General features: G+C 44.6%; 1 protein-coding gene across 2 annotated transcripts in view; it reads right to left on the reverse strand.

Annotated features, from left to right (window-relative positions):
• SH2D4B (SH2 domain containing 4B) overlaps positions 1–22,166 on the reverse strand; it is a 111,139-nt gene that overhangs the window by 59,288 nt on the left and 29,685 nt on the right. For both annotated transcript variants that reach the window (XM_050803586.1, XM_050803585.1), the window contains exons 2-3: positions 16,630–16,792; positions 15,373–15,520 (exon numbers count right to left, since the gene is read on the reverse strand). In XM_050803586.1, the coding sequence (XP_050659543.1) occupies positions 15,373–15,520; positions 16,630–16,792 (311 nt within the window). The remainder of the gene's footprint in view (positions 1–15,372; positions 15,521–16,629; positions 16,793–22,166) is intronic.

The raw sequence follows: 22,166 nt of genomic DNA on the forward strand, positions 1-22,166 counted from the left end.
TCCTAGCTCCTCTCTAGTTCCTGTTTTTGTACACATTGTTACATTTCTTACCTGCTACATAAACCCCTAGTTTTAGTCAGTTAGGGAGATAGAGATGGATTTGAGGCTAAGCTCCCATCTCCTGTGCTGCAGCACCTGATTAAAGCCTTCCTCCTGGGCAATACTCATCATCTAGGTGATTGACTTTCTGTGCCGCAAGCAGCAAGACCTGGATGGAACCCTGGTGTTTTAGTAATAAAGTGGTGGTGATCATGCCACCTAACTGACAAGGTGGTGGTGATCATGCCACCTAACTGACAAGGTGGTGGTGAGGAGAAAATGGGTGGAAACAGGTGGAATGCCACAGAATACTACACAGCCATAAAACAGAATGAAGTCACGTCCTCTGCAGTAACATAGATGCATCTGGAGGCCGTTACAGTAAGTGAAAGAACACAGAAACAGAAAACCAAACACTGCATGTTCTCACTTATAAGTGGAAGCTAAACACTGGGTACTCATGGACATAAAGATGGGAATGACAGACACTGGGTATTACTGTAAGTGGGAGAGAGGGAGAAGGGGAATGACTGAAAAAGTGCCTATTGGGTACTATGCTCACTACCTGGGTCATGGGTTCAATCATAACCCATACTTCAGCATCACACAACATACCGTTGTAACAAACCTGCACATGCACCTCTGGAATCTAAAATAAAAGTTAAAAAAGAAAAAAAAAAAGGCTGAGCACAGTGGCTCACACCTGTAATCCCAGGACTTTGGGAGGCCGAGGCGGGCGGATCACCTGAGGTCAGGAGTTCAAGACCAGCCTGACCAACATGGAGAAACCCCATCTCTACTAAAAATACAAAATTAGCCAGGCGTAGTGGCGCTTGCTTGTAATTCCAGCTACTAGGGAGGCTGAGGTAGGAGAATCACTTGAACCCGGGAGGAGGAGGTTGCAGTGAGCTGAGATCGTGCCATTGAACTCCAGCCTGGGCAACGAGAGCAAAATTCCGTCTCAAAAAAACAAACAAACAAACAAAAAACAAACAAAAAAACAAGACCCAGTTAACTCAGGAAGCACAAGAATGGCTTGAACCCAGGAGGCAGAGGTTGCAGTGAGCCGAAATGGTGCCACTGCACTCCAGCCTGGGAAGGAAGGAAGGAAGGAAAGGACGGAAAGGACAGAAAGGACGGAAAGGAAGGAAGGAAGGAAGAAAGGAAAGGAAGGAAGGAAGGAAGAAGGAAAGAAGGAATGAAAGGAAAGAAAGAAATGTGGAACAATGTGTTAACTCCACATCTTACTGCAGAGGTAAGAGGACTCTGTGCCAGCCTGGCTGGGTGCGGGGGCTCACGCCTGTAACCCCAGCACTTTGGGAGGCCAAGGCGGGCGGATCACCTGAGGTCAGGAGTTTGAGACCAGCTGGCCAACATGGTGAAACCCCGTCTCTACTAAGAAATACAAAAATACAAAAAATACAAAAATACAAAAATTAGCCGGGCATGGTGGCATGCACCTGCAATCTGAGCCACTCAGGAGGCTGAGGCAGGAGAATTGCTTGAACCCGAGAGGTGGAGGTTGCAGTGAGCTGAGATCGCACCATTGCACTCCAGCCTGGGTGACAGTGCGAGACTCCATCTTGTAAAAAAAAAAAGAAAGAAAAAAGAAAGAAAGAAAAAGAGGACTCCATGCCATCCTTAGGTGTACTTTCATTTTGGAGGAAGAGGGAGGAAGGACACAGTGAGGGGCGCCTGGTCTCTTCCTGAAAGCCCGTGAAGCAGAGTATGATTATGTCTTAACCTTAAGTCTGGATAAAGTATCTTAAAGAGAGAGTAGATTTGAGGGCCCTAAATCTCCCATTTCTGTCCCACTCCTGAGCTCTAAAAAGGTTGTGTCTGTGTGTATTTTCTTCTACCTTTGTTTACATCAAAGTAATATGTATGTGCTAAATGTGCATTATGGACCACAGGCTGCTAATGAAAATCAGCAGTCTCTAAATAACTTCACCAGAACCCAATCCAACCAACCTTAAACCAATGCTGGAGGCCACCATTTTCAACTATGTTAGCTGTTCCTTTGTTGGGCTATGTCCATATGTCTGATTAATGCTGCTAATCCTTGATTTATCAATTTATCAATCTAGATGTTAAATCTTGCCTTTCTTTTTTGGCACATGCATATTTAGCACTTACATTTCCCACAGGTGAACACCCATACTCCATACTTTTTCTCTCCTCAGCCTCACAATAAATTTGCCTCATAATTTGTGGTTAAATCAATAATCAGCATCAAAATAGTTTGCTGCAAAGCCAAATAGCATGCTATTTTCATCAATTCCAAAAAGTACATTTTTTTTTAACTTTGTAACATCTCTGAAATTTGGATGTGTTTTACAAGTTACAGCTTGCTTTTTAATAAGCAACAATTTTTTCCTCTTAAATAATTATATGTTTTGCTATTAATGGTAACTTAAATTCAGTAAAATATGCTAGGTATGGAAGCCTTTTCTTTCCAGTCCTTTTTTCTGGTTTTTCCTGGGTTAATACATCTCGAAGCTGAATATTGAATTTTCCCAAATTTTTCCCAGATATAGTAAGTCATTCTCTGTGTTTAACCAAGTGCTTTTTCTTATAACAGACAATACAAAAGTTATTTTTCCAAGGGACACGCCACCCTGGGTGCCATCTTTTTTTCTCCCATCTGCACTGGTTACCACCTAAGCCTCCTCTCCATCCACCCACCACCGACACACCTCTCAACCTTCCTTGAGTTGGAGCCCCTGCTTCTTTCTTGAACACTCCGCCATTTTGCAGCAACATTTAGCACTTCTCAGCTAAGAATGCATAGAGACACTTTCTGAGTCTTGTCTGAAAATGTCTATATGCCACATTTACATGTAACTGCCAATTTAGCTGAGCACAGAATTTGATTAAAAATAATTTTCCTGCAGAATTTTAAAGACTTCTTTGTCTTCTATCATCCAGAACTACCACTCTGATTCTCATTCTTCTGCACAAGGCATTTATTTTTCTCTCTGGAAGCCCCTGGGGTCTCTTTAACACCGATGTTCTGAACTTTTTAATATGATGTGCCTTGGTGTGGATTTTCTTGCACTGATTGTGTTGGACACTTGGGGGTACTTTCAGTCTGTAGCTTCTTATCTTTCCAGTCTAATTCATCTTTGCTTAGGATTTCTTTGATAATTTCTTCTCTTCTCATTTCTTGTTTTTCCTTATAGAGCTCCTATTTGTCAAATAATGGTCTTCTTGAGTTGATCTTCTAACTGCCTTATCGTTTTCCTCTCTTGCTTTCCATCTGTTGTCTTTTTTTACTTCTTCTTCTTCTTTTTTTGAGATGGAGTCTCACTGTCACCCAGGCTGGAGTGCAGTGGCACAATTTTGGCTCACTGTAACCTCCACCTCCCAGGTTCAAGCAATTCTCATGCCTTAACCTCCCGAGTAGCTGGAATTATAGGCACATGCCACCACACCTGGCTAATTTTTGTATTTTTAGGGAGACGGGGTTTCACCACATTGGCCAGGCTGGTCTCGAACTCCCGAACTCAGATGATCCGCCCACCTCAGCCTCCTAAAGTTCTGGGATTATAGGCGTGAGCCACTGTGTCCAGCTCCATCTGCTGTCTTTTTTGTTCTACTTCCTGGTTGATTTCATTGACCTTATCTTCCAAACCTTCTACTGAGTTTTTTATTTCAGCTATCACATGTGTAATTTCCAAGCTCTCATTCTTATTCTTTGGTTGTTCTTTTCTCTTCATTGCATCTTGCACTTGTTTTATGAATGTGATAACTCATTTCTCTGAGGATTTTAGAGCTTTTTCTTCCCACGTACTCTGATTTAGGTCTGTTTCCTCTGTGTGCGCGTGTGGTTTTTTTAAGTTTGTTTGATTTGGTGCCTGTCATACATGTGAAAGGTTTTCCTCAGCTGTCTGATGTTCCCTGACTATTCATATTCAAGAGAGAAGTAAATATCTGAATAGGAAACTCAGAGAGCATGCTCCAGGCTTCATTGGGAGGAGGACTTTGCTCTAGGGCAATCGTAGGAGGAACCAGCCATGTTGCAGGACTCTCAGATGCAAGTATCTAGAGGCCCTTTCTCTGAGATTATTCAGTGTCTTCTCCTCTGTCCTTCCTGGGTGGTATCATCTGCAGCATTCCAGGAATTGGAGGGGAGCAGGCTGCAGGCAGTACTGCCCGCAGCAAGCAGGGCTCCTGGCCTAAGCCCGATGCTTCACAGAAACCCATGCTTTAAAGCACCTTCTTGTAAATTTCCTCCTCAAGTCTCCCCTCAGGACTGGCCAGAAATAGACCCCCAGGAATGGTAAGGGCAGGTGGTGGTGTCCAGCTAAGGTGCCCTAGGCCCAGAATAGGTTCTACATGAGCCTGACTCCCTGTTTCTTTCCTTCAGGGTGCTCTCTGATCATCTCCCTTATCAAGGGATTGAGCAGATGTCCCAAAGAACTCCAGGATTCCTATTTATGAAGTCATCCTGGGCCCCAGTGTGGGGGTCCTGGTTCCAGAAGGGTAGCCTAGCAAACAGATGAATCCTGCAGGCCAGCACAGTATTTTTAGCACAGGATCACATGAGATTGGGTCACCAGAATAGTGCTAAAAGGCTGATTTTATGTGACTCAGATTTTTAATATAAACAAAGACTACAAAGGGTAATATTTGCCAGCTCTGTACACCCTAGGGGCAACCCTGGCTGCAGGTCCCACCATTCAGAGTTCAGACCTCTCCTTAATCTCCCCATTTCCCTCCTGCTCCCTTTATTCTGCCTGATACCCCAACACCCCAACGTTTCCCTTTCAACTTTCCCTCTTCTTCTGGCCAGAGGGAGGGAGGTGGTAGCCTGGAAAAAACAGATGAAAAAGTATTTGGTGAACAATTAGAAGAAGTCACTTACCTTCTTTAGCCCTTAATTCCCAGCTCTTAGATAGTGGATCATAAGGAAGTCAGAATTTTGTCTATTTTTAGCATTAAAAAATTAATCATTGAATTGGAGAAAAGTCCCCAGTCTATGTCATGTCAGAAGGAACAAAAATCTTGTCATTTTTAAAACAACGGAGTAAAAATGCATAGTTATCTCTTTTTATCTGCTTGTTGATCCAATTAAATATACCAAAGGACCCACCCTTGACCCGCTGGGGTCTTCCAGGCAGAAGCAGATCTCAGGGAAAATACAGTCAAGGCCTGTCAGAGCCAGAGAGACGTCAACTGCGTGCTGCCACTGCCTTGTGCAGATAAGGTACGTATCCATTTGCTCAGGCCACCATAACGAAGTACCACAGATTGAGGGGGCTTAAAAACGACAGAACTCTATTTCCTCAATCATGGCAGCTACAATCCAAAGTCAAGGTGTGGCAGGGTTGGCTTCATGCTGAGGACCTTTTCCCTGGCTGGCTGCCTTCTTGCTGTGTCACTCACAGCCTTCCCTCTGAGTGTGTGCCCGTCTGTGTCCAAATCTCCCTTTTTGTAAGGACAGCAGTCACATTGGAGTAGGGTCTAACCCACTCGATCTCATTTTAACTTAATTACCTGTGTACATACCTTATCTCCAAATATAGTTACATTCTGAGGTCCCAGGCGTTAGGACTTCAACATATGGATTTTAGCGGGGACATAACTCAGCCCATAACAAGGAGATAGGAGCCCAGGAAATGACTGGCATACAGTGGGGAAGTGTATGACTGGTATATGGCGGATGAGTGGCCCTTAGCCACCTCAGATTACAATGCAGTGGTCCTACTTCAACTGGCTGTGACTAACAGGAATCAGCAAGTTAAATGGTAGGGCCACATTCAATCAGTTCTTCTTCACCTGGAGAGTAGGACACCACCCAGGGAACCAGAGGCCTACAGCAACCGCCCGTCTCAGAGGAAAATGACTGGTCATTTACTGGGATAAAGGCAAGCTCTTCACAAGGATGGGGATGACAAAGGAAAACATTTTGCAACTACAAATAAACAGCATTACATGTGGTCTTGCTAAAATAACGCTCAAAGCTGAAATTGCCTAAAAATTCTCATTGTTGTTGCAACTATCAGAATTCTCCGACCCATCGGATACCACTGAAAGAAAAGTCCATTTTTCTGAGGTTTAGCAGCCAAAAGGCCAGATATGCAAACACTCCCCTTCTGCCTGGGAATTAATCGCCTTGCTCTGGCTGCCCAAAGCCCTCTGAGCTGTCCAGCTTATTCAATCTCCCTTCTCCTCATAACCCATCAGTAACAGCACACCACAGGAACCCACAGAGGCCAGGGTCTGCCACAGTCCTGTGGAAAATGTCATCAAGACAAAGGCCTTTTCTGGAAGATGAAAAAAAATTTAAAAATCCTAAGCCCCCTAAAGCAACTGAACAGACCTTTTCTTGGCCAAGGGGACCCCTGAGAAACTTTAAAAACTGAGTTCACAGCCATGATGGGAGAGGAGGTCAGACTTGCCTCTGTAACCACCCATTAGGCTTTCTTCCCTAAGGATTAAACAGAAACCAGCCCTTTTGAAAGACTGATATCAACCAACAGCCTGATGCTGCCCTCCCTTTTCATGGTTTTGACACAACAACTGACCAGCCTTCCTTCCTGATAAGAGACCACCAACCACAGAGTGGTTCTGGCCAGTCTACAGAGGATGCATCCTGAGGGCCTTCATGCCCTCTGCTTTGCCTTTCGATGTATAGGGCCTAATTGTAATATGTAGACTCAGCTAACCTGGTCAGCATAAACTCCTGTCTCATTCTTCCCTGCCTCAGAGTGCCTGCTACCAGCTTCTGACCAGAAGCTGCGCTTCCCAGCCTCTCCGAATAGCCACCTGCAGGCTGCAACCCTTTATGAGAAGTAAAGCTCCCCTTTCCAAATTTATGAACCTCATCATTTTTCAGGTGATAAAGGCATCCTCATTTTGTTGTTAGTCTGGCCCCAATAACACCACAGTGTTATCATAGGCAGAACCAAGCCTATGCTGTTCATTCCTCCATTGCCAGCTCACAGCACAGGACACAGCAGATATCAGGTGCTCCATAAATGCTGACCAGACAAGTGCATGAGTTATCAATCAGGTAAAGAGAAGACAGGGTTTGTGATGATCCCCAGGAGGGACTGGGTACACCACATCATGTTGTTTTGTCGGCGTCAGCCTTGCCTAGAGAAGTTTTGGTAAAGTCTAAACTTTTCAAGAGAAAATTGAGAAGTAGAAAATTTTCCCATCACTTCTAATCTTATTGGAAATAAAGCAGTAATCGATTTTAAAGTTGTATAGGAGTTCATTAAGTGGCCAAAATGAACTCCAAACTTAAAGGAGAAAAAAAAAAAAAAAGAGAGTGGCCTTGAATAGAAAATGGAAAAATATATATATACAACTGAACAGTATCAACCACGTCTGTTCCTTAAGAGTAAAACCGGGAAGAGGTAGGCGTGGGAGGAGGGAGGGAGATTAAAAGCAGAGAAGGAAGGTCACAGGACCCCGGGTGGAAGGAGAGCACAGGATGTCTACTGAGCTGTGTTCTGTGGTCTTGAACAGAGGAGAAATGTCCAGAAGCAATTTTAGGAGTTAAGAAAGCATGGGGGAAAGAAATGCAAATTTTATCTGGCCTCAGGATCTCCTTTTTTCTAAAGGAACACTTTTATATGCACGTAAATTACATTCAAATGGCACCAGCCACAGCAGAATGGTTTTTAAAAACTGGTTTCCAGCTGTCTCCATCTTCAGAGTTCCCTCTGTAACCCAATACAAAAATTCCGGAATTTTTTTTTTCCATTTTCGAATGCAGTTGTCATTATTACCTTTTCCATGACCTGGAGAATTAGCAGAACCTGCCTACATCCTCAACATGAGCTGCCGAAACTGAGCCCAGCCCATCTCTCTCCATCACCCAGCTTCTCACCCAAGCTGTCACCTCTCCTCAAGCCTCCACCTATCTCCCTTCTCTGTGGGGTAAAAATCCCTCAGTGGAGCCAGTCTAAGCATTTTCTCCTTCCTGCAAACCTGCACACCCTCCCCAGCTCCCCATGGTGGGAGGATACTGCCATCTCCCCATCTCCCAGCCTGGGACTTGGATGCCTTGGCATTTTGCTTTCCCTCACCCCAACATCTAATTGATGCCAAGCCCTACTGATTTCACCACCACCATTTTGCTATATCCATCCCCTTCTCTCCTTCCTCATTGTCATAGATTTTGTCCAGACCCTCGCTCATTGGCCTTGACCATTGCAAAAATCTCCTAACTAGTCTCCTTGCCTGAAAACTCATCACTTGAATCACATAATTGCCATCAGTTGTGCTCCTAAAACTTGATCTGACCACACCCTTCTCTGTATCAAGATACTGCTTTGCCCACAGAGTAAAGTCCACCCCCTTAATGTAGCAGTTAAGAGCTCCACACCCTACTTCCTTTCCAGGCTTATGTCTGGCTCCATCCATCATGAAATTTTTCTCTCTCCCTCCAGCAGACCATTCATCATTCTACAGCTCTCCTTTCTGTCTCTTGTGCTTGCTCATGCCCAGACCTCTAAAGTTACTCCTTTGCCCTCCATTATACTCCCCGGGGGGGTGGTTGGGACTAAGCGTTGCTCATGGAGTTGTCTCTCTCTCCCCTGGCACCCTGTAAGCTTTTGAGAGCCGGTAGTTTATTTCTCCCCTCTTCCCCCACAACAAACAGCCTCCCCTTACATTCTCAGGAAAAAAGAAAGTATTAAATGAAGGTTGTTGGTACATTCCTACAAGCAAAACTCAGAATGTTAGAACCTTACTGTTGAAAGACACAATAAAAATCTCACTTTGGGAAGTTGAGATGGGTGGATTGCTTGAGCTCAGAAATTCCAAATGAGCCTGGGCAACATGGTGAAACCCCATCGCTACAAAAATTACAAAAATTAGCCAGGCATGGTGGTGCATGCCTGTAGTCCCAGCTACTTGGGAGGCTGAAGTGGGAGGATGGCTTGAGTCCAAGAGACGGAGGTTGCAGTGAGCTGAGATTGCGTCACTGCACTCTGGCCAGGGTGACAGAGCCGGACCCTATGTGGAAAAAAAAAAAAAAAAAAAAAAAAGGAAGGAAGGAGGAAAGGAAGGTTGGTTATCTAAGCCAATCTCTAACCCATGCATAAATCCCTTGGTGAAGCTGTTTTTGGTTGTCTACTGCTGAATAACAAATTACCAGAAAATTCAGTGGTCTAAGGCCGGGCATGGTGGCTCACACCTGTAATCTCAGCACTTTGGGAGGCTGAGGTGGACAGATCATGAGGTCAGGAGATCAAGACTATCCTGGCTAACACGGTGAAATCCCGTCTCTACTAAAAATACAAAAAATTAGCCGGGCATGGTGGCAGGTGCCTGTAGTCCCAGCTACTCAGGAGGCTGAGGCAGGAGAATGGCGTGAACCCGGGAGGCGGAGTGTCTGCAGTGAGCGGAGATGGCACCACTGCACTCCAGCCTGGGCAACAGACCAAGACTCAGTCTCAAAAAAAAAAAAAAAAAAAATTTAGCCGGGCATGGTGGCGGGCACCTGTAGTCCCAGCTACTCGAGAGGCTGAGGCAGGAGAATGGCATGAACCCGGGAGGTGGAGCTTGCAGTGAGCCAAGATTGCACCACTGCACTCCAGCCTGGGTGACAGAGTGAAACTCCGTCTCAAAAAAAAGAAAATTCAGTGGTCTAAAACAACTACCATTTATTTGTGTATGATTCTGCAGGTTAATAATTCAGGAAGGGCTTGGTTGGATGGCTCTTCTGCACCATGTGGTATCAGTTGAGGTCAATTACTTGGTTGGGGTCATTCACTGGAATGGGCTGGCAGAACCAAGGCTTCGCTCATGTGTCTGGTGCATCAGTGCCCCTCCATGTAGTCTCTTCTTCTCTGCGTGGCTAGCTTGGGTTTCCCTACATTATGTAGTCTAGGGTAGTAGGGATTCTTATAGGACAGCTTCCAAAAGTGAGCATCACAAGAGAGGGAAAAGTAGAAACTGCAGCTCTCTTATAGTCTTTCTTCAAAAGTTATATCAGTCCGGGCGCAGTGGCTCATGCCTGTAATCCCAACTCTTTGGGAGGCTGAGGCAGGCAGATCACTTGAGGTCAGGAGTTTGAGACCAACTTGGCTAACATGGTGAAACCTGTCTCTACTAAAAATACAAAAAATAGCTGTTGTGTGGGTGTGCACCTGTAATCACAGCTACCTGGGAGGCTGAAGCAGGAGAATCACTTGAACCCAGGAGGCAGAGGTTTCAGTGAGCCAAGATCATGCCACTGCACTCCAGCCTGGGCAACAGAGTGAGACTCCATCTCGGATTAAAAAATAAAAAAGTTGTATCAGTCATTACTACTGCATTCTACACATCACAGCTAGTCATAAGGCTGGCGCAGCCAAAAGGGGAGGGGGACTAGATCCCACCTCTCAAAGGGAGGAGGGGCAAACAATTTGCCACAAATCCCGTTTAACCTACCACAGAAACCTTTCAGATCATGTTTCAGCCTAGGCTTAACTATTTCCTGTGATGAAGAGTTCCACACAGCAAAAGGGCAGTGCACTTACAGCCAGAGCGAACAGAAAATACCTCCGCTCATGAACCTGGACCATTCAACTGCACAGTGCTTGTTCTAATGTTGTTAACACTGCCCTAATGAGCTTCTCCAAGGCATTTCTGAGGCTCTTCAAAATGAAGACATACCAAATCAGGATCACTATTTCTAATAAAGTTTAAACATTCACATTTAGCAAATTAATATTTGAACCAAAACAAACACATAATACTCATAACCTTCCTTGGCAATAACATCCACAGCCTGTGGTTGAGACCCTCAGTGAACCTGAGAGTCTGGCCAGATGGCCCTAGTGATCCTTCGTGAGCCCCAGCATAGAACATCCCACAATTTCTCACCCACTCTGTCACTGAGGTTCTCAAGGAGACCACTGAGCAGAAAACCTCCACGCATACCTTAATCCCTTCATGATCTCCTCGTGAGCTGAGCCCCAGGACTCCAGCTCCACAGAGCCACTCTTCCAGTATTTGGAGCTCAGCCCCCATCTGGGGAAGAGGAAGGCCAGAAATTAGAGCAGGTGCTCTCATGGTTAGGAAAGAGATAAAAATAATTGCTTTTCTTCCCCAGCAGACTTAAATAATCATATGCAAAACCCAGCAACATAAACTAAGTATCTCTCCACTGTGGGTTGGATTTGAAATACTATCATGGAGTTATTGTTCATTTCAATAGGTGTGATAATGACTTTTGTGGCTGTGGAGGGAAATGTCCTTCTTCATAGGAGATGCATGCTGAACTTCTTAGGTTTTGATCAGGAATCTGCAAACTAAGGCTCCCAGGGCTGGAGTGCAGTGGCTCAGTCTCCACTCACTGCAACCTCTGCCTCTCGGGTTCAAGCGATTCTCCTGCCTCAGCCTCATGAGTAGCTGGGATTACAGGCCTGGCTAATTTTTGTATTTTTACTATTTTGTATTTTTAGTAGTTTCACCATGTCAGCTCCTGACCTCAAGTGATCCACCCGCTTCAGCCTCCCAAAGTGCTGGGATTACAGGTGTGAGCCACCGTGCCCAGCCCACATCCTTTTGTTTCTATATTGTCGGTAGCTGCTATTGTGCTACAACAGCAGAGTTGAGTAGTTGTGTGACAGAGACAGCTGGCTCCCAAAGCCTAAAATATTTACTATCTGGGCCTTTACAGAAAATAGTTTGCCAACCCCTGGGTTAGAGTATCATCATCCATGACTTCCATTAAAATTGTTTAGTAAAACAATAGCAACAACAAAGTGTATATGAGTATGAGTATATAAATATTCTCCATTTAAATTCACTAATTATTAACATTTTACCACATTTGCCCGAGAGAGAAGGCAAATGTGTTAAAATGTTAATATTGGTGAATTTAAACAGAGAATATGTGAGTATTCATTTTATTTTTTCTTTCAACTTTTCTTCATGTTTGAAATTTTAAAAAAATAAAATGTGTGGAGGGTAAATACTGTTTCCAAATACTGTTTTCCACATTATACTCCATTTAAAAAACTCACAAGAGGCCGGGCGCGGTGGCTCAAGCCTGTAATCCCAGCACTTTGGGAGGCCGAGATGGGCGGATCACGAGGTCAGGAGATCGAGACCATCCTGGCTAACACGGTGAAACCCCGTCTCTATTAAAAAATACAAAAAACTAGCCGGGCGAGGTGGCGGGCACCTATAGTCCCAGCTACTCGGGAGGCTGAGGCAAGAGAATGGCATAAACCCGGGAGGCAGAGCTTGCAGTGAGCTGAGATCCAGCCACTGCACTCCAGCCTGGGCGACAGAGCGAGACTCCGTCTCAAAAAACAAAACAAAACAAAACAAAACTCACAAGAGGCCAGGCACGGTGGCTTATGCCTGTAATCCCAGTACTTTGGGAGGCCAAGGTAGGTGGATCACTTGGGGTCTGGAGTTCAAGACCAGCCTGACCAATATGTGAAAGCCCATCTCTACTAAAGATACAAAAATTAACTGGGCGTGGTGGTGGGTGCCTGCAATCCCAGCTACTTGAGAGGCTGAGGCAGGAGAATCACTTGAACCTGAGAGGTAGAGGTTGCAGCGAGCCGAGATTGCACCACTGCACTCCAGCCTGGGGACAAGAGCGAAACTCCATCTCAAACAAATTAATTAATTAATTAATAATAAAAACTCAGGAAAATCTGCTAAAAAATTTACAACTCATGGGAAAATTAAACAAGGAGAATAATAACACTCATGGTGGATCACTAGGCCATCTGGCCAGACTCTCAGGTTCACTGAGGGTCTCAACCACAGGCTGTGGATCCAAACATATAACTAGCAAGTGCAATAGGTTTAAAAATAATGGGTACAATCTCATTCACAATAGCAACAACGAACATTAAACCTAAAATTTAACTAAAAAAGAAATGTATAGCTAGGCGTGGTGGCTCACACCTATAATCCCAGCACTTTGGGAGGCCAAGGTAGGTGGTTGGCTTGAGCTCAGGAGTTCAAGACCAGCTGGGCAACATGGTGAAATCCTGTCTCTACAAAAAACACAAAAAATAGTTGAGTGTGATGGTGGTGCATGCCTGCAGTTCCAGCTACTTGGGAGGCTGAGGTGAGAGGATCACTTGAGCCCAGACAGGGGTTACAGTGAGCTGAGATTGTGCCACTGCACTCCAGCCTGGGCAACAGAGTGAGACCCTATCTCAAAGAAAAATAGCATTTAAAGAAAATAAATTTTACCAAGGTCCAAAAAGTAGAAGCATATGGGTATATAGATAAAAGTTATTGAAAAAGTTTGGGATTAGGTGGTCAGCACCTTTAAAGGTGTTTTAAAAAATTAGCAAAGACAAAAAGAAGCTTTGAATAACATATCATACTTCTGAACAAGAAGATTCAATGATTCAGTAGTGTAAAAATGTCCATTTTTCACAAAGACAGCTATAAATTGATGCAATTCTAATGAAAGTCACCGAGGTCTTTGTTGTTAAGAGGGTGGGAGATAATGACAAAATAATTCAAGTTTCCCTGGCAGAAAAAAAAAAAAAAAATGGGTGAGATTAGCCAAGGACATTTTGGAAATGAAGAGTAATGGTAGGGTTCTTACCTTAACAGATGTTAAAATTTATTTTAAAGCTACAAGAATTAAACAATTAAGTCTGGCTCAGGAATAATAAATCAGAGAAGAAAAATCCACAAAAAGGCCCACAAGTAAGTAAAAAGTAAGAATCCAATCAAGGCAGCAGCAAGTCAAATGAGAAGGGAAAAGACAGATTACATAATAAATAATATGGGAACTACTGGCTCACCATTTGGAAGAAAATAAAGTAAGAGCCCTCTATTACAATACCCTCCAAAGCGAAGGAAAACTAGTTGGAGAGAAATAAAATCAGGAAAGACATATAAACAATGTAGATTTTTAAAAGCTTGTGATGTCACAGATCCTTCTAAGCATGAAGCAAATAATGAAAGAAAACTAGACTGATAGATTTAGCCAATTAAAAGTTTAATCCTATGTACATCTGAAAATACTAAAACCAAATTTAAGAAAAAAACAACGCTGATAAAAATATTTGCAACATACATGATTTGAAAAGGCCAACGTTGGCCAGGCATGGTGGCTCATGCCTGTAATCCCAGCACTTTGGGAGGCCGAGGCAGGCAGATCACAAGGTCAGGAGTTTGAGAACAGCCTGGCCAACCTGGTGAAATCCCGTCTCTACTAAAAATACAAAAATTAGCTGGGAGCGGTGGCGCACGCCTGTGCTCCCAGTTACTCGGGAGGCTGAGGCAGAAGAATCACTTGAAACCGGGAGGCAGAGGTTGCAGTGAGCCAAGATTGTGCCATTGCACTCCAGCCCGGGCAACAAAGCGAGACTCCGTCTCAAAAAAAAAAAAAAAAGAAGAAAGAAAGAAAGAAAAGAAAAGGCCAATGTCCTCACTATCTAATTAGTATGGGGGCAAAACAAAGTTTTAAAATTTTTTAAATGGGAAAATGCCATGAGTATATTGACAGCTGCATGACTCTCTGCACACAGGTAACAACTCCATCAAACTCTGGCCATGGCTTCTAGCAGTATAAGGTCATGTCCCTAGGATGACTCTAGACCTCCATTAAAAAACTCAATGTTGACCGGGGCGTGGTGGCTCACGCCTGTAATCAAGCACTTTGGGAGGCTGAGGTGGGTGGATCATGAGGTCAGGAGATCGAGACCATCCTGGCTAACACGGTGAAACCCCGTCTCTACTAAAAATACAAAAAATTATCTGGGTGTGGTTGCGGGCGCCTGTAGTCCCAGCTACTGGGGAGGCTGAGGTGGGAGAATGGCGTGAACCTGGTAGGCGGAGCTTGCAGTGCTGCAAGCGGAGATAGGGCCACTGCACTCCAGCCTGGGCGACAGAACGAGACTCCGTCTCAAAAAAAAACCAAAAAAGCTCAATGTTACCAGAAAACCTACTATTTGTTCTAACCAGCACCTGTCAATAGACCAATAACTCCTTATCCTAGACCACAAAATGTGACTATATCATCTCCTTGAATCCTCATAAATATTTCCAGAAGAGTGTTATTATTACCTGAATATTACAAACAAGGCCTCATTTCTGGACCAGTGGTTTGGGATGCAAAAGTCCCCAGTTCTGATCCTGACTCTATCCCTAACCACTACTACCTGTGAACTTGGCCAAGTCTCTTCTGTCTGACCCTCAGTTTCCTCATCTGTAAAATAAGAAGTGGATTGGCCCAAATGGTATGTCAATGTCCTTCCTGCTCAGACATGACAGATTTCTATTCTCATAAAGCACCCAGTACCAACAAATGGCCAAGGATTGATCCAAACCAGAGGCCAGTCCCAGTGGTCTCGGGGCTAATCAGTTGGCCGCACACAGGGGCCCTATGCGCTGGCCCACCTTGAATTCCTCCTGGATGCGTTCCTCCAAGACTTTGGCTGCCTTGCGGTCTTCCATCTCCACTTTCCACTTCTCTGCCAAGATCCGGGCTTTCTCGTTGGCCAGAGCATCCCGGAACTTCTTGGTGATCTCTGCCTCCTTCTGTCTCCTACCAAGAGAGCACCACAGGTATAAGCTTGTGTGAAAAACTGAAGGACCACATGACAATAGAACTTGAAATAAAAACAATGAGCAATTTTTCCTTGGTCTATCAGAATCCAACGTTGGCAAAGACGGGGAGAAACAGGCAGTCTCAAGCATGGGAGTGTAAATCGGCACAATTGTTCTGGAAGCCAGGAAAACTATGCTAGAAACCCCGTTTCCTAGATTTTCTACACTCACGCAAGTGTACAAGGATGCATGTAGGTCAGGCATGGTGGTGCGTGCCTGTAATCCCAACATTTTGGGAGGCAGTGGCAGGAGGATCGCTTGAAGCCAGTTCAAGCCCAGCCTGGGCAACATAGTGAGACACCATCTCTACTAAAAATTTAAAAAATTAGCCATGTCTGGTGGCATGCACCTGTGTCCCACACACTCAGAAGGCTGAGGAGGGAGGCTCACCTGAGCCCAGGAGATCAAGGTTGCAGTGAGCCTTGATCATGACACTGCACTCCAACCTGGGAAACAAAGTGAGACCCTGTCTCAAAAAAACAAAACAAAATGATAAATAAATAATAAATTTATAATAAAACAAAGATGCATGTAAAGGATGCTTGCCAGAGGATTTTTATAATATAAAAAATGGTAAACAATCCAAATGTCCATCAATAAGATCAATAAGTTGGGTTTCTCATATCATATAATAAATACCTGTACCATATAGTAATCTTAAGTTGCGTTTTGGATCTATAAGTCAATTTGTCAAGGTGTGAATAAAACAATTTACAAAGCATGTATTAACTAAACATTCACTGTGGTTACCTTAGGGGGTGGGTGTGAATTGTTCTTTATTTTGTATAGTTTTCAGTGTTGTTTACATGATTTTAGAATTTCTCAATTAAAATACCATCATTAAGACCAGGCGCAGTGGCTCACGCCTGTAATCCCAGCACTTTGGGAGGCCAAGGCAGGTGGATCACCTGAGGTCAGGAGTTTGAGACCAGCCTGGCCAACATGATGAAACTCTGTCTCTACTAAAAATACAAGAATTAGCCGTGTATGGGGCTAAGCATAGCTTCCATGCCCAGGCCCCACCCAACACCCCATAGCACCCCTCACCAGAGCTCCTCAGCTTCCCTCTGTGCCTGCAGCCGCGCCCTCTCTGCAATCAGCTCCTCAGAGATCGCTTCGTAGGGCTTGTCACCAGGGCCTTCTCCCATGATCCAGACCCAGACCTCGCCATCTGCCCCTAGGAGCCATTGGATGTGCTTGTCACTTGCTGCTTCACAATAGAAGGAAGAAGAAACAGGTTTGATTTCCAATCAGTAAGGAATGACCTAAGCTGCCGAGTGGTACACAACCATCACATCACACTACAGAACACTGTCATCTACAAAAAGAATGCCAGTGAGACACTGGCCTGCTGGCAGGTCCACAACCATCTCCCACTCCCTATTCCTCTAGAGAGAAATGCAAGAGCCACACCACCCTGCAGGGGTGGGCATCCAAGACTGAGCTCTCTTTCTATCTCCAGCAGAGAGAATGTACAGTGAAAAGGAGGCCGAGGATGACTAGCTCCAATTTACTCCTAACCTCCCGGCCCCGGGCAGCGATATCTTTTAGGTTAACTGCTTTTGCTTACCTCCACACATAGGCCGAGCTAACAATGGGAGGAATTTAGTGTATAGTTTAAAGCATGGATGATAATAGCCCCTCCCCAAAACGAAGCCCTCAAGAGACAAAGAGGGTGTACATACAAGTAACAATGTCATGTTAAAAATTTATAAGAGCATTGTGACCTGATTAAGGACAAAGAAGTTTACCCTCGCTGCCACCCAGATGTCCACAGTCATTACTCACCCTTCCATCTCAACCCCCTACCTCTTCCCCCTTCCCTTAACATAAAAGAAACCCAAAATTCATATTAGCTTAGGAGGTTCTTTAGGACACTAGTTGCCATCTTCTCGGTTTGCTGGGTCTCCGAAATAAAGTTGCTTTCCTTGCCCCACACCTTGTCTCTCAACTTATTGGCTGTTGTGCTGTGAGCAGTACAAGCTTTGGACTTTGCTACAAGAACATCAAGGGACATTGCAGCACTCTCTGGAGGAAGAAACTTGTGTCACTCCCTGGCCAAGGCAGTTAGGAGATAGTGGGCCCGCTCTGCACTCTCTCCTTCACGTCCACTGGCTAGAAACAAGGAATCAGGTGGTGGAGTGAGATGACGCAGCCTGGGGCCCTGAGTCTCCCTGGCCCACAACAGACTGTAACACTAGCAAGAAATAAGAATGTGTTAAATTCAGCCACTGAGATTTCTCAGTTTGCCTATTGCAGCAGATTCCACTGATTACAGGACTAAAATGAAAATGTATCCCAAAAGCAGGGTGCTGCTGAAACAGAAATATAAACTGTGTTACTGCCTTAGCAGTTGGGTGGTGAGTGATATTTAACAGGCTAGAGATCCATGTTATGCAGCAGCAAAACATTCACTTAAAAAGCTAGACACTGTAACTTCAAAGGCAGACGCCATGCTTTCTGAACTTTTCATTCTAAGGGAGGAGGTTGAAAAATAGAACATGAGGAATAAGTGTTGGTTGCTAGTGACTGTGTTTGGCAAGATGTTAAGAGAAAGAAACGAATTCAAGAAAGAACTGAGTGCTTTGCAAGCTGAAATGAAAAGGGAATAGAGCAAATACAGAAATTTGAGATGTTGTAGGATTGGAAAAAGCATCTCATCATATAGCAGGACCCACATTGCAAGAGATGGAATTTTTAAAGGTTTTGCATGACAGAGCACAGGAAAATTCTAAAGTGAATAAAGTGATGAAGGGCACATAGCACCTGCAGGTCAGGCTCTGTGAAGTTCTTGTGGTGACCATGAGGATGTGCTCCGTCCACCTTCAACCACAGGGAGCATCACTGACTAAGCCCCGCAACTCCTGTGCCCTTGCGTTTACCCAAGGCCCTGCTTCCCAGAGGCTGCTCAGCCTTTTATTGAAGATGCTAGGCTCATTCCCAGGAGACGCCCACCTCCTTGCCAAAAGATCGCTTTCCCTGGACTGCACAACCACCTATAACACCTCCACCCACCGTCCCTTGCCCTCTCCTTCACTCAAGGTCAAGCTTGCAATGATTCCCTCAGCCTCCTCCAGTTCCCTGCCCTTTTTCTCTCCCAGACATTTCCCTTAATAAAACCTTGTATGATTAATCCCATCCTGTCTCTACTCCTCGGAGAAACCAGACTGACACAGCCACATTAAGAATGTGATCTCTCATTGCACCACTGCACTCCAGCCTGGGCGACAGAGTGAGACTCTGTCTCACAAAAAAAAAAAAAAAGTGTGATCTCTCACACTTATTTTTAGAAAAAGCTTCAAGGAAGATGTCCTTCAGGTGAAACTGAGAGGCGCAAAGGTGAAGGGGCAAAGGAAGAACGTCAAGTTGAGAAATATGTCTAGAAAAGAATTTTAGATGCCGTTACTGGGACATGGAAGCAAACAGAAGCCACCTAAGTTTCTGAGCCTGGATTAAAAAATCTTTGGTTGTTCATGTCTTAAATGGCCCTTGGGCATCCAAGTCTGATGACCAGCAGGCAGGTTTCAAAGGCTTCACTGGTCTAGAGGGTGTGATCCTCAACACTCACTTCAGAGGAGGCCAAGGGGAATTATAGACAAAAAGCCTCATCCAGGCTGGAGTCAATGTTCACTCAAGGAGTTATCTTCACTGCAAGGCAGGGAAACTTCATGGTCCTGACCTGTAGGACTTCAGAAATGCTACAGACTGGAGACTGTGACTTTCACGTTCTCCACTTCTCCAGGTGGCATTTCCTTAGTGGGTATTCTGACCCTGCTCCAATACTGTGTACAGTGCCTTAGGGGGGACAGGTGTTTAAATGATGTCCCCTCAGCACATTCAGACCTGATGGAGACGAGTGCAGAACCCCAGAGACAGTGGACTTCGAGCTGGATGCAGTGACTGGCTGGGACCTGAAGGTGTCCCCTGTAAGAGGTGGTGAGTGTATTTTAGAGGCAGGAGAAGAATGAAATGTGTGGATGGCCAGAATGACAATTTAGGACAGTGACAATGCAATGTCCACCACCCCATGTCTCTTCCTCAGCCCACAGATGACTGATTACATTCCTCAGCTTCCCTTCAGTTCTGTGGGGCCACGTGATTGAATTCTAGTCTACGGAATGTCAGGGAAGGGATTTGTTGTGCCATTTTCAGGCTAAGACAGTTAGCAGCTGGTGTGCCTTCACATTTTCACTGTTGTCCACCCAGCTGGAAATAAATGGTGGAATTTCAAGGAAAAAGCAGCCTGATCCATGAGCCAATGTTTGAAAGCAAGTTACACAGAAGAAATACCCAACCCACATCAAACCGTGAAATAGTTAAGTAATAAACCTTCATCATATTAATCTACTGAAATTTCAGGCTTTTCTATATGCGCATGGCAGCAGTAATTCTCCAGATATATATAGGAGTACATTGCTATTTTTAAGTATGTTACGAGCAATATAGTAGCAAAGAAACAGCGATTTAATTGTGACTGATAGAAACAGAGAGGCAATCACTACTTAGAATTATAAAACTTTCAAATTAATAGTGGGTAAAAATAAATGATAAGAGGATTACCAATCCTGCTAAGCAAGGGGAAAAGGTAAAGCAACAAAAAATGGGTAGCTATTACAGCAGATACTGCCAATTAACTACCCACCCTCCATGCTTGCCTCACCACAGAACCCCAAGTGGTTCAGGGAGCAGCAGAGATCCCCCCCTATTTTAGGAAAAGTGAGTTTTGACCCCAGCCTCAAAGGACAAATAACAATTGATCTGGCAGGGCACAGTGGCTCACGCCTGTAAACCCAGCACTTTGGGAGGCCAAAATGGGCAGATCACCTGAGGTCAGGAGTTCGAGACCAGCTTGGCCAATATGATGAAACCTCATCTCTACTAAAACTACAAAAATTAGCTGGGCATGGTGGCGCATGCCTGTAATCCCAGCTACTCGGGAGGCTGAGCTGGGAGAATCGCTTCAACCTAGGAGGCAGAGGTTGCAGTGAGCCAAGATCATGCCACTGCACTCCGGCCTGGGTGATAGAGTGAGACTCCATCTCAAAAAAAAAAAAATTGATCTAATCCCATCAGGTAATATTATTCTCATTGGCAAGTGATTCATCTATGAGTGACAAGATGTCCCCATTTCTGACAAAGAAGATATAAGCAGATGTTCCAGTGAAGGGTTCTTCTTCTCCAAACAAATGGATAAGTCTTAGGAGAAACCTCTTTACTCTTCACTCTTTTTTGTTTTGTTTTTTTGGGGGTTTTTTTGCTTTTTTTTTTAGACGGAGCCTGGCTCTGTCGCCCAGGCTGGAGTACAGTGGCATGATCTTGGCTTACTGCAACCTCTGCCTCCCGGGTTCACGCCATTCTCCTACCTCAGCCTCCCGAGCAGCTGGGACTACAGGTGCCACTACCAGGCTGGGCTAATTTTTTTGTATTTTTAGTAGACACAGGGTTTCACCATGTTAGCCAGGATGGTCTTGATCTCTTGACATAGTGATCCACCCGCCTCGGCCTCCCAAAGTGCTAGGATTACAGGCATGAGCCACCGTGCCCGGCCCACTCTTCATTCTTTTACCCCACCTTCTTCTTCCTGCCGGTAATGAAGCAATGGTTCCTGGAGCCCCTGGAAAACTTTTGCAACCCTGAGGATAAAAGCCACATGCTAAGGATGGGGAGGCAAAAGATAGAAGGGAAGGGATACTTCGTGATCTTATTGAGCAGCTAAACTAATATTACCCATTGCAGCACATCTCATCTCCAGATTTCTTGTCATCTGAGAGAAATAAGGAACTTTAAGAAATAAAGTTCTTCAGTTGGGCGTGGTGGTGCATGCCTCTAGTCCCAGCTAGTAGGGAGGGTGAAGCAGGAAGATGCCCTGAGCCCAGGAGCTGGAAACTGCAGTGAGCTGTAATTGCACCACTGCACTCACTCCAGCCTGGGTAAGAGGGCAAGAACATGTCTCTTTAAAAGAAAAAAAAAAAGGAAAAGAAATAAAGTTCTTCATGGAGATAGAGGATAGAATGATGGTTACCAGAGGCTGGGAAGGGTAGTAGGGCTGGGGGTGGGGGTAGTGGGGATGGTTAATGGGTACAAAAATATAGTTAAATAGTGTGAAAGTAAACTAAAAATGGTCTGAGAAGGACTCTGTTGCTCTCTATTTGAGTCCTTGTGGACGAACCATAATCTAACTTAATAGGTATACAAGATTGAAACCCTAACTTAAGAGTATGAGCCTGTAACAACAGGGGAGTCATGGCCAATCCCAGCAGCCATACTTCAGCCACTCATAGACTGCTGAGTGTTCAAACTGTGCTCAAATAAGGCAAACGCCAACCTGTGACCAATCCACCTGTTTCTGCACCTCACTTCCAATTTCCCTTTTTTTGTCTATAAATTTGTTCTGACCACAAGACATCCCTGGAGCCTCTCTATATTTGCTGTGATTCTGAGTGCTGCCCGATTGGCAAATCATTCATTCCTCAATTAAATTCCTTTAATTTAATTCAGCTGAAGTTTTCCTTTTAACAATAGAAAGAATGTTTTTGGTTTAAGACACAAAATTAATGGTTATGTTACTGAAATGGAGAACATGG

The sequence above is a fragment of the Macaca thibetana genome, chromosome 9 (genome assembly GCF_024542745.1).
Source record: "Macaca thibetana thibetana isolate TM-01 chromosome 9, ASM2454274v1, whole genome shotgun sequence".
NCBI classification, from domain to species: Eukaryota; Metazoa; Chordata; class Mammalia; order Primates; family Cercopithecidae; genus Macaca; species Macaca thibetana.